General features: G+C 45.4%; 1 protein-coding gene across 8 annotated transcripts in view; it reads left to right on the top strand.

Annotated features, from left to right (window-relative positions):
• CYFIP2 (cytoplasmic FMR1 interacting protein 2) overlaps positions 1-8,537 on the top strand; it is a 145,191-nt gene extending 136,654 nt beyond the window's left edge. For 6 of the 8 annotated variants that reach the window (XM_023218793.2, XM_023218797.2, XM_023218794.2 and 3 more), the window contains exons 29-31: positions 2,189-2,427; positions 3,376-3,649; positions 5,792-8,537. In XM_023218793.2, coding sequence (XP_023074561.1) covers positions 2,189-2,427; positions 3,376-3,649; positions 5,792-5,959 — 681 coding nt within the window. In that variant the 3' untranslated portion in view covers positions 5,960-8,537. The remainder of the gene's footprint in view (positions 1-2,188; positions 2,428-3,375; positions 3,650-5,791) is intronic. The other 2 variants (XM_023218798.2, XM_023218799.2) reach the window with 1 other exon arrangement.
• The last annotated feature ends 4,787 nt before the right edge of the window (positions 8,538-13,324 follow it).

Below are 13,324 nucleotides of genomic sequence, written 5' to 3'. Positions count from 1 at the left end.
GAGTCTCGCTCTGTCGCCCAGGCTGGAGTGCAGTGGCCGGATCTCAGCTCACTGCTAGCTCCGCCTCCTGGGTTTACGCCATTCTCCTGCCTCAGCCTCCCGAGTAGCCAGGACTACAGGCGCCCGCCACCACGCCCAGCTAGTTTTTTTGTATTTTTTTTTAGTAGAGACGGGGTTTCACCATGTTAGCCAGGATGGTCTCGATCTCCTGACCTCGTGATCCGCCCGTCTCGACCTCCCAAAGTGCTGGGATTACAGGCTTGAGCCACTGCGCCCGGCCGACAAACGCTTTTCAAAGGAAAGGGAGAAAGCTCCTGTGGCAGTCAAGGCCCTTTTCATTGGCTGTAGTGGGTGGGGGCACCAGAGTTCAAAGTCTGTCCACAGATTTATAACCTCAGTTGCCAATTTTTCTATTCCCCCTTCCAGGACTGTCTGACCCTGAAGACTGATTCAAGTTAACCAAATGCACAGTCAATTAATTAGTAAACCAGAACTCTGTATACATTAACTGGCAAAAGAATATTCACGGCTTGAGAACAAATCGGGGTCTTTTATTTACTGAGCATCTCTCCTGTACTAGACTCTCTTTCTGAAATGGGGAGCCCTTTCTGGGGCCAAATAGAACAGAGTAAGAACAAATAAAGAGAATACAAACAGACGCAAACACAGGCTCAGGATTTTTTTTTTTTTTTTTTACACAAGAGATATTTCTAGCTAACTGTGGCAGTCTCAGCGACTCTCCCTCGGCTCCCAAGCTGTTCCTGCCAATGAAATCAGGATGAGTCACCGGGAATCAGGGTTCCCTCTCCTTCGTGTTTAAAACACACATCGGCAAACTACTTCTCCAATTCATCTTTTTCCTAGATTTCTTTCAGTTCAGAGTTGTCATGACAACTACACTCATGGTCCACATTTATTACAGACTCCTGCCTTGGTGTTTCCTGATTTCCTTCCCTTCATGGGTTCACTTAAAGGTCACCCTCTTCCTGGGGGCCTCCAGGGAGGGGGCTTCCAGGGGAGGTCAGGCAGGTGCCTCCCAGCCACCCTGTAAAATGGCTCCTTGGGGAAACCTCCCACTGGGGAGCTGATCCCATGAGTCCCCTGTGGATCTCTCAGAGTCAGAAGCCTTTTTTTAGCTTTGTTCACAGATTTGGAGACCTTACTTTAACCTCCGATTTTAACATTTACTTTGCAGACAGCTTTCAGGACCTCTATCCCTACATGTTTTGACTCATAATGTGTGTGGTAATGTGTTTGACATCTAGCCTGTCTAGCCAGTTGCTTATTAGATGTGCAGTAGCCAGAACCCAGATGAAAGGCCAGTTTACATTATTAATAGAGGTCATTTGTAACTGCCAAAGAAGCACTTCTAGAGGAAATAATTATCTGAAATCATGGGCAAGTTTTAAACGTAACATATGCTCATTGTAGCACATTCAACTGTACAGAAGTATTTAAAGTCAAGAGTGACAATCCCACTCACTTCTCCAAGCCCATCTGTTCCCACAACTGATGTTAGTCCTTCTAAAATATGCTTTACACGTACACACATCACACATACTTTCATCTGTGCGACTGTACATTGTCAGTGTTTTTAAGTAGAATTGTAGTATACATTTCGTTTCTGCAATTTACTCTGTTTACTTCACAGCTTAACCAATAGAGCTAGACTACTGGGCCAAGTGTGAGCTTTGACACTCACTGGCTGCCTCTCTGAACCTTCGTTTCTTCATCTGTAAAATGGGGACAGTAATGGCATCTACCTCACGGGATGGAATGGGGTCAATACATATCAAGTGCTTAGAACAGGGCCTTATGCTTTACTACCCACACTCAGAAAGCATAAGCTAGTAGTAGTTATAGTAGAAGCAGTAGTACTACTAGTAGTATCACGTCAGTCTTTTCAATGGCTATCCAGCATTCATGACATGGGTAAATCATAATTTTAAAAATTAATCCGCTACTGATTGTGCCTGTATTTTACTTAACACCAGTAAGACTTACCGTGAAACTTCCCTGCTGTTGCATTCAGGATCATCAAGTTTGTGCCCTGCTCTGAACAAGACCAGTTCTGGTGAATTCATTCCAGATGCAGCCAGCTTCAGAGTTTGGGAATCTCTGGTGGGAGGTGGCAGATGGGCTCCAAGATGTGGATGGATAGAAGGTGTATGTGCCCTTCCATTTCCAGCAAATCGCCATCGCTCGCGAGGGTGACCTTCTGACCAAGGAGCGGCTGTGCTGTGGCCTGTCCATGTTCGAGGTCATCCTGACCCGCATTCGGAGCTACCTGCAGGACCCCATCTGGCGAGGCCCGCCGCCCACCAATGGCGTCATGCACGTCGATGAATGTGTGGAGTTCCACCGGCTGTGGAGCGCCATGCAGTTCGTCTACTGCATCCCTGTGGGAACCAACGAGTTCACAGCTGAGTGAGTACCCGTTAAAGAGAGCAGGGTTACCCCCAATCTGCCTGTGCTCCTGCAGGTCATGGGGCTGCCAGAGTTCAGCCAGAAACGTGGGCAGTGGGTAGGGGTGGTTGGCCAACTACTTTGTTGAGTGTGTTGAGCTGACTGCATGGGCAAGAAAGAGCCCAGTAAGGGTTTGATAGTAAGACCCTCACTGCCTGCCTCGCCCCCACTACACTGTACTACTAGACAGTGAGGAGCCTTTAGGAGTCCTTAGAGCAGACAGCAGAGCTAGTTCTTACTGCACTCACCCAGCTACATATCGGGGACAGAGTGGAAAGGCAGACAAGGCCTCCCCTCCAGCAGCCAAGAGCTCTAGGAAGAAGGTGTGGGGAGAGGAGGCCTCCCCAAGAAAGCGGTGAAGCTGTCTCAGAGTAGCTGGCCTGCAGGCTTCCGGTGCAGTGATGGGAACTGGGGACACCTGCCTGGGTTGGGCTGCTGCTTGAGGACAAGAGACAGCTGAAGGATGACTCTACTGCCACCCAAATTGCCCAGGTCTCTTGAGAGTTGGGGGCCTGCAATCGGAGCTTTGTCAGAACCAAAAGGACTCAGCCTCGACCCCAGCAGCATCTGCCCACCATGGCCTTTCCCTTCCCTCTCAGCCTGCTTCTGGCCAGTTGGCCTCCGGGTTTGAAATGGCCCCTCACCCCCTGGGTGTTCCTTCAGCTCGAGTCAAGACAGATTCTCCTTTGACCTGCACAGAGTAATCAGCCACATACATCTCAAGGGCTGGGTGGATTTTTCCTTGCAAATTCAGAGCTTCTTAAGAGCTGGGGTTTTTTGTTTTGTTTTTTAATGTTAGTGATGCAAAGAGGCTGACACCTCTTTGTGGCTGGAAGGACTTATGACATAACTACCATCACTGCAACTAATAAACCCACCCTCACAGCTTCCTTTGTACCTATTTTATAGATTAAGAGACTTGGCCCAAAGACAGGCCTGCTTAGTAGCTGTACTCCTGGCCCAAGATGAGGCTCCCTCCCTCCCTGCCCTCCTCCGCCACCTGTCTCTCCAGCTGCTTCCTCCCCCTGCTCCTAGGCAGTGTTTCGGCGATGGCTTGAACTGGGCTGGTTGCTCTATCATCGTCCTGCTGGGCCAGCAGCGTCGCTTCGACCTGTTCGACTTCTGTTACCACCTGCTAAAAGTGCAGAGGCAGGACGGGAAGGATGAAATCATTAAGAATGTGGTAAGCAGGCTGGTGGCCGAGGCCTGGGAGGTGGGGCTGGGCTGACAACCAGGCTTTCACCAGAAAAGCAGAGGAGCTGCTGCTTGTGAAGGCCAGCTCCCCACACGGCAAGTACAAAGATACTACAGGCCGGGGACCTGCTTAGAGGAAGCCATGAGTCACCCACTCATCACCTACTGCCATGAATCAGTTCACCCCGAAGGGCAGGGCTGGGCTCCAGACCGGAAGTGCATCTCCCCTGTCCCAATCAGACTCTGCTACCAGTTTCTCACTTGTACAAATATTCACCAAATACCAGAGTTGTGTGGGCGCCTGGATAGGATAGGTACTGGCATGGGGTGAGCTAGGCTGCTGTGGGAAGGGAGAAAAGGACCCTTAAACCAGGCTGTGGGCAGAGAAAGCTTCCCAGGAGAGGGAGGCTGTGTCTGGGCTGAGTCCAGAATGGCCCGCAGCAAACAACCAGGCAGCGAAGGTGGTATGGGGCAGGGAGGATGTTCCAGCCAGAGCAACGGTGACAGCGGAGGCACTGAGGCATGAAGGCAGATTGAAGGGTGGGTCTCGGGGACCCAGTGAGAGGAGAGAGAGGTAGGAGCCACCTCACAAAGGGCTTTTAAAAAATACACATAAAATAGTTTCAATGGTAATTTTCAGTATATGATTCAGTGGCATGAAATACACTTAAGTATTGTACAACCATTCCCACCATCCCTCTCCAGAGATTTTTCATTTTCCCTAACTGAAACTCTGGGCCCATTAAAAAATAACCCCCCCATCTTCTCCCTAGCCCCTGGTAACCATCATTCTACTTTCTCTATGCATTCGACTACTCTAGGTACCTCATATAAGTAGAATCATACAGTATTTGTCTTTTCGTGACTGGCTTATTTTAGTTAGCATATCCTCAAGGTTCATCCATGTTATAGTGTGTGTTCAAATTTCCATCCTTTTTATGGCTGTATAATATTTCATTGTGTATATAGACCATGTTGTGTTTGTCCACTCAGGTTGCTGTCACCTTCTGGCTATTTTTGAAAATGGTTAATGTTGGCTACTATGAAACATGGGTGTACAAATAACTCTACAAATTTGTGCTTTCCATTCTTTTGAGTATATACCCAGAAGTGGAATTTCTGGATCATATGGTAATTCTATATTTAATTTTTTTAGAAACTGCCATTCTGTTTTCCATAGTGTCTGCTCAATTTTACATTCCCACCAGCAGTACACAAGAGTTCCAATTTCTCCACATCCTCATCAGCACTTACTCTTTAATAGTCATCCTGATAGGTGAAAAAGTTATCTTGTTATGGTTTTGATTTGAATTTCCCTAATGGCTGTCAATGCTGAGTGCTGTATTCATGTGTTATTGGCCATTTGTGTATCTTCTGTGGAAAAATGCCTATTCAAGTCCTTTGTCCATTTTTTTAATTGAAGTCATTTTTGTTGAGTTCAAGTTCTTTACATATTCTAGATACTACTTATCAGATCTGATTCGTGATTATTTTCTATTTTGTGGGTTGCCTTTTCATTCTGATGGTATCTCTTTGATGCACGAAAGTTTTCAGTGCAACCCTTTGCCTTTGCTTTTGATGTCATATCCCAAGATATTATTGCCAAATCCAATATCATAAAAATTTTCCCCTGTGTTCTAAGAATTTCAGTTTTAACTCTGATGGTTAGGTCTCTGATCCATTCTGAGTTAATTTTTTGTATATGGTATAAGGTAAGGGTCCAGTGTTATTTTTCATGTGGGTATCCATTTTTCCCCGCACCTTTTGTTGAAAAGGCTGTTTCTCCCACCGAACACTCTTGGCACCCTTGTTGAAAATCATTTGATCATATGTGTAGTAGTGTATTTCTGGGCTCTCTATTCTGTTTTATTCATCTGTATGTCTACCTTTATGCCAGTGCCACACTATTGATTATTGTAGCTCTGTAGGTTGCTTTAAAACTTGGAGAGAGTTTTTATGGGTCCAGTTAACACTTGATTGTCAGATCCAGGGGATTCCATAAAAGGACTTTAAGAAGGTGACATGATCACTGATGCAGGGGACACTGTACCTCACTGACTTCTCCTGTTACTCCCTCTTTCCACCCACACCTTTGTCCTGCCCTAACTTGAACATCCCCTTCCTTGTGTAGCCCCTGAAGAAAATGGCCGACCGGATCAGGAAGTACCAGATCTTGAACAATGAGGTTTTTGCCATCCTGAACAAGTACATGAAGTCTGTGGAGACAGACAGTTCCACTGTGGAGCATGTGCGCTGCTTCCAGCCGCCCATCCACCAGTCCTTGGCCACCACTTGTTAAGCAGTAGGTCCTGCAGACCCTTTTCTGGAAGAGGAAGAGAAGTAGGAGAGAGAAAGCCACAGCCAGCCTGCCACAGGATCCAACTGGACAACGTGTGGGATGGACCTGGAAACAAGCACCTCCCCAAACACATCACCACTCCCTAGGGCGGGGCCTGTGCATGCTCTCCCATGACATCTCCATGCTGGTTTCTTCATAGCATAAATGAAAAAAAAAAAGGAAACAGGGCAGTGTGTGCTTTTTCTTTTCTCCCTGCTGAACTATGTTAAGAACTCCTAGTTTCCCCCTTTCTCCATCCCATCATCCCACCCATCTGTGGTTGCTTCCCAAGACCTCCTTCCAAGATGGACGCCTCCTACCCAGTGCCCATGTGTGACCCCAGGACGCAAGTCTCAGCTGTGAACACAGATGTGGCCGTGCCCAGAGATGCCAGCCTGGCCAGAAGGGCATGCCTCAGCTTACTACTTCATCTCTCCTGGTTCTCTCCATGCAGTACCCTAGGTGGCAACTTCTCCCACTCTGGGTACCAGGGATTCTACCACATAGGCTTCCCAAAGCCCCATTCCAACTCCCTTCTGTCAGGGAAGTCCTAGAGAGAGGTCCAAACAGCATTCACAGCTGTATCACACTCCATGCAGGTAGGGTAGGAGACTGGTCAGGCCTGCTGTGGGGAAGCGGTATGTATGAACACAGCCAGAAATGTCCTAGTCCAAACAGGATGCTTTCAGGCCATCTCAGCTGCTTGATGGTGAGATGGTTCCCTTATTCCTATGGGAAAGGCTTAACATTGGGCCACATAGGGGAAGCAGCTTTGAACAAATCAGTCATAGCACTGCCTACAGCATTAGCCAGTGACCGAATTATGGGCCACTTCTTGACACAGAAATGCTTATCAAGGAACATTTCCACAAGAAATAAAATATTAAGGGGTTATTTCCACAGAGGCCCAAAAAGTCTTAGAAACACAGAGGTGAGGAGGAGTATTAATAATTGTCAATGAGCTTTTAATACCAGGATATGCCCCCTGCCCCCAAAGAAGAGTCTTCTTTTAGGGAATCAACTTCCATTGTCCTAGAAGCTGAAAGATTCTTGGAACATTTTAGCTTTTACTCTCAACTTGCTGTTCTCTTTACATTCCTTAAGTTAGACTTTGGGGTGTGACTTCCCTCCCAGGGGTAACAATTACTTCCATTTTCTAGACCAAACCAAAAGTCTTCTGCAAAATCTCCCACTGAGTGTGATAAGACCATTGAGAAAGATAAAAGTCTTTAGGATATAAATTTCTTGTTACAGAGCATGTCATTGTCAAAGCAAATCTGTGGCCCTGAGGTTTTAAGAACATCAAATGTGACATTTGATATTTCTCCAGCCCAGGGAAGTAAAATGGTTGCCTTAATCAAATGGTCCCATTTTTAACCCCAAAGGAAGTGCCCACAGCAAGAGGTTTGCGTGATGCACTTATGTCCTCCAGTGACGAAAGGTGGGGCCACATGAAAGGCCCCTTAGGTCAGAGAGTAGCACATTTGAGTGCAGATTCCTGGACCCCACCTCAAACCTACTAATTCTGGATCTCTGAGAATAGGGCCAGGAAATCTGCCCTTTTTACAAGCTACCCAAGTTATTCTGTTGCACATCAATGTTTGGGAACCACTGCTGTAAGGGAAACATTCTGGTCACCTTGAGCTTTGAGCTACCACTAAGCCATCAAAGAAAATACATACAGGGAAGAGAGAAGGGAGGAGATTCCAAGTAGAAACTGGCAGATCCTCCTCTCTGGGAGGTACCACCTTCTATTCTGATTTCTGACTTTTCCTTCTTGATGACCACAGATATGTTCCAGAGGCAAAAGAGAGACATTACCCCACATGGCAGAGAACATGCTTTCAAAACATATAAAATGTCAAAGTTCCAGATCCTTCTACATCTTTAGTCCTGTCTGAGGTTGGTAGCTGGCTCTCTGTAGCTGATAGATGGCTAGAGTTCCATCCAAATCCCTGACCACGACTTCGTGGAGATTTGACTTATCTATTTGATAAAATTTCTATTTCAATAACCCACCTCTCTCACCCCACATTTATATCCCTAAATTTGACCCTCTGGGCCAAGTCATATTACCTTCAGGAGACTTGATCCCAGTAGATTGAGGTCTTCCCTTTCAGCAGAAAGATTTATTTCCCTGGCTTGCCAGTGGCACTGATTTCCTAACACCCAATGAGTTTAATATTCTTTCCTCCCTGGCATTACTGCCCAAGCCTCTTTTGATTTTTTATTTTGTGTGTGTCTAATGACCAGGAAAAAAATAAAGCTTAGGTTTTAAAAAGTTTTAAAAAAAATGTTTCAGAAACTGTCAAATGTACCATATTTGTATTAAGAATTGTTGGGAATTTTTGTACAATGAATTTACATTTATTTATGGTGACTTATATTTACGCTTGTGATCAAATAATGATGTTAAATTCTTAAATCATATTTGCTATGCAGCTGAAGATGATATTTTGATTTGTATTTTGGGGGTACCTGTGTTGAGTTGATAAACATTTCCATCTTCATTAAAACTGCTTCCAAACTAGTAAAACCAGCAACTTGGTCTTGATTCCTGGTCCTATTCTAACCCTCATTGACCTGTAGAAGGCCATAATAAAACTAATTACTAAGCAAACAACCTAAAAGAGAATGAAAGAAAAATATAGGTTACTGCACACTAAACTAATAGCTTTGCTTGTTTTCCCACATGGGAAATTACATCTTTAAAAATTGAGCCTCACATTTCACATAGCACTACCTTTCCTAAAGGTCATCCACTAAGATGAGTCCTAGGGCTGTTTCCTCTTCTGTCAAGTTGGACAAGATGATCTTTTCTAGCTCTGATATCCTGATTCTAGGTAATTTCCCACTGGTGCACTGTGAGAGGTCTACTTCACACAACATCTCAACCTATGTCATCACCTCATAAAATTGCCATCACAATGAGTCATATTTGAGCTAGTGTAGTGGGAATACTGTTAGTCTTGAGATACTCAGTGAAAAAAGGGTTCCAAAGAAGATAAATTTGGGAAACACTTCATGCTCTTTTCCCCATGAAGATCCAAAAGACTCCGAGGAGTCCTGCAGAACCTTACCAGTCTGGATTAACAACATATCTCCTAGATGGTTTTATTAGTCTGTTTTCACACTACTGATAAACACATATCCAAGACTGGGAAGAAAGAGGTTTAATTGTACTTACAGTTGGACATGGCTGGGGAGGCCTCAGAATCATGGCAGGAGGGGAAAGGCACTTCTTACATGGCAGCAGCAAGAGAAAAGGAAGAAGCTAAAGCAGAAACCCCTAATAAACCCATCAGATCTCATGAGACTTATTCACTATCACGAGAATAACACAGGAAAGATGGGTTCTCCCTATGATTCAGTTACCTCCCCCTGGGTCCCTCCCACAACACATGGGAATTCTGGGAAATACAAGTTGAGATTTGGGTGGGGATACAGCCAAGCCATATCCTTCTGCCCCTCGCCCCTCCAAATTTCATATCCCCACCTTTCAAAACAAATCATGCCTTCCCAACAGTCTCCCAAAGTCTTAATTCATTTCAGCATTAATCCAAAAGTCCACAAGTCCAAAGTCACATCTGAGACAAGGCAAGTCCCTTCTGCCTACAAGCCTGTAAAATCAAAAGCAAGCTAGTTACTTCCTAAATACAATGGGGGTACAGGTATTGGGTAAATACAGCCATTCCAAATGGCAGAAACTGGCCAAAACGAGGGAGTTACAGGCCCCACACAAGTCCAAAATCCAGCAGGGTGGTCAAATTTTAAAAATCCAAAATGATCTCCTTTGACTCCAGGTCCCACATCCTGGTCACACCAATGCAAGAGGTGGGATCCCTGGTGTTGGGCAGCTCCACCCCTGTGGGTTTGCAGGGTACAGCCTCCCTCCTGGCTGCTTTCATGGGCTGACATAGAGTGTCTGCAGCTTTTCCATGTGCACAGTGCAAGCTGCTGGTGGATCTACCATTCTGGTGTCTGGAGGATGGTGGATCTCTTCTCACAGCTCCACTAGGCACTACCCCAGTAGGAACTCAGTGTGGCAGCTCCAACCCATTTCCCTTCTGCATTGCCCTAGCAGAGGCTCCATGAGGGCCCCGTTCCTGCAGCAAACTTTTGCCTGGGCATCCAAGAGTTTCCATATATCTTCTGAAATCTAGGTGGAAGTTACCAAACCTCAGTTCTTGACTTCTGTGCACCCACAGGCTCAACACCATGTGGAAGTTATCAAGGCTTGGGGCTTCCACCCTTTGAAGCCACAGCCAAGCTCTACATTGGCCCCTTTCAGCCATGGCTGGAGCGGCTGAGACACATGGCATCAAGTCCCTAGATGGCACTCACAGCATGTGGACCCTGGGCCCGGCCCACAAAACCACTTTTTCCTCCTGGGCCTCCGAGCCTGTGATGGGAGGGGCTGCCGTGAAGGTCTCTGACATGGCCTGGAGACATTTTCCTCATGGTCTTGGGGATTAACATTAGGCTCCTTGCTACTTATGCAAATTGCTGCAGCTGGCTTAAATTTCTTCTCAAAAAATGGACTTTTCTACTGCTTTGTGAGGCTGCAAATTTTCTGAACTTTTATGCTGTTTCCCTTTTAAAATGGAATGCTTTTAACAGCACCCAAGGTACCTTTTGAATGCTTGCTGCTTAGAAATTTCTTCTACCAGATATCCTAAATTGTCTCTCTCAAGTTTGAAGTTCCAAAAATCTCTAGGGCAGGGCAAAAATGCCATCAGTCTCTTTGCTAAAACATAGCAAGAGTCACCTTTGCTCCAAGAAGTTTCTCATCTCCATCTCAGACCACCTCAGCCTGGACCTTATTGCTCATATCACTATCAACATTTTTGTCAAAGCTATTCAAGTATCTAGGAGGTTCCAAACTTTCCCACATTTTCCTGTCTTCTGAGTCCTCCAAACTGTTCTAACCTCTGCCTGTTACCCAGTTCCAAAGTCACTTCCACATTTTTGGGTATCTTTTCAGCAATGCCCAACTCCCAAGTTTACTGTATTAGTCAGTTTTCACACTGTTTGCTCATAAACATATATCCGAGACTGAAAAGAAAAAGAGGTTTAATTGGACTTACAGTTCCACTGGGCTGGGGAGCCCTCAGAATCATGGCAGGAGGTGAAAGACACTTCTTACATGGTGGCAGCAAGAGAAAAATGAGGAAGAAGCAAAAGCAGAAACCCCTGATAAATCCATCAAATCTTCTGAGACTCATTCACTATCATGAGAACAACAGGGGAAAGACTGGCCCCCATGATTCAATTACTTCCCACTGGATCCCTCCCGTAACACAGGGGAATTCTGGGCGATACAATTCAAGTTGAGATTTGGGTGGGGACACAGCCAAACCATATCAATGGTCATTACCTTGGAAACCCCTTTCTCTGCAATGTTAATCATCCTCTCTTGGAACACACTTTGAAAAACATTTGCCTAAGGGTATGCAAATTCATGGTAAGATTTTTTTTAAACTCCCACAGAAGGACCACTGTAGAGAATTATGATACAAGGGCACAATTAGAGAAGCAAGGACCTGACAGATTATTGAAGGATTTCAAATGGGAAGAGGAAGCATTTTGACAGTGGGAAAGAATACCATAACTGGGGGTACAAGTGTGCCCAGGGCTATCATAACAAATACTACAAACCAAGTGGTTCAAGCAACAGAAATTCACTCTCTCACAGTTCTAGGGGCTGGACATCGATGATCAAGGTGTCAGCAGAGTTGGTTTCTTTCCCCAAGATCTCTATTCTTGGTTTGTGGGTGACTATCTTTCTCCCTGTGTTTTCACATGGTCTTCACTCTGTATGTATGTATCTTATCCTTTTTTGTGTTGTGTGTGCGTGTGTTTTTTGAGATGGAGTCTTGATCTGTTGCCCAGGCTGGAGTGCAGTGGTGTGATCTTGGCTCACTGCAACCACCACCTTCTGGGTTCAGACAGTTCTCTGCCTCAACCTCCCAAGTAGCTGGGATTACAGGCGCCCACCACCATACCTGGCTAATTTTTTTTTTTCTTTTTAGTAGAGACGGGGTTTCACCATCTTGGCTGGCTGGTCTTGAACTCCTGACCTTGTGATCCACCCGCCTTGGCCTCCCAAAGTGCTGGGATTACAGGCATGAGCCACTGAGCCTGGCCACTTTTTTTTTTTTTTATAAGGAGACCAGTTACATTGGATTACAACCCACCCTAGTGACCTCATTTTAACTTAATGACCTATTTAGAGACACTATGTCCAAATACAGCCACATTCTGAGGTACTGAGGGCTAGAACTTGGGGCATGGGTCGGGGCAGGGCGCAATTTAGCCCAGAACACTAGGGATGGATCTGGAGAAAGTGTGTTTTTGGGAGCCTTGGACAGTTTGAAGGCTGGGATGCTATTCCTTTGTGGAACACCCCTCGAATACTCACTGTTTACAAGATTAGGGAAAAAAAGAGGAGAGAAGTATAGGAATATGGTGGAATAGGAAGGCCAAGGAATCCATCTCCGCACCTATATGACAATCACACTGGCAGAATCTAATATAACTATTTTGGAACTCTGGATTTTATTCAAGGCTTAAAACTTCAAGGGGAAGGCTTGGACAGTAAACTACAGTTCATTTTGCTCAACTTCAGCTCTTGGTTCACCAGCCGCTACCCATTCACCACCCTACCTCTCACACTCCACCCCTGCCCCATGGCAAGCAGCTGTGCATGTGTTCCTGCACAAGCCAGGGTGGGTAATAAAGACCCTGTCCTCCAAATATCAGGGATCTATGTTCTGATAGCTGATGGTTGATTGCTGCTTCTGATCATGGAGATGTAAGCACCAAGGCAGGCAGCCATTGTCACAAGCCACTCCCCACCCCAGATGAAGCAACTTCCAAGGGATGTAAAAGGCCAGTGTTCTTTTTCTTCCCTGTATACGCCCACTTCATTTTTCTTTTTCCCTTTTTGGGAGCCAGACATTAAAGATGAATAAGTTCAAAAACAACTACCTAAAAGGAAGAAATTAGGAAGTTACCCTGTACGCACAGGAAAACGCACAAGCTCAGAAAAGATCTGAGAAGACCTTAAGCTTACACGTCAGGCTGATCGCTAGCATGGAGGCAGCCTATAATGATTAAAAAAACAAACAACAAAACAAAACAAAAAAGACAAAAACAGCAAGACTTGGAGGAAAAGAAAGAACCTGATTTCCAGAAATATCATACTATTAGCTTCCCATGTCCAGTTTTTAACAAAATCACAAGGCATACAAAGAAGCAGGAAAGTATAGCTGATTTAAAGGAAGAAAAAAATATAAACTATCCATGAGAAACATTAGATGGTCG

The sequence above is a fragment of the Piliocolobus tephrosceles genome, chromosome 4 (assembly GCF_002776525.5).
Source record: "Piliocolobus tephrosceles isolate RC106 chromosome 4, ASM277652v3, whole genome shotgun sequence".
NCBI lineage: Eukaryota > Metazoa > Chordata > Mammalia > Primates > Cercopithecidae > Piliocolobus > Piliocolobus tephrosceles.
Note: the sequence above shows the minus strand (reverse complement) of the source record. Positions and strands in the feature narration are given on the sequence as shown.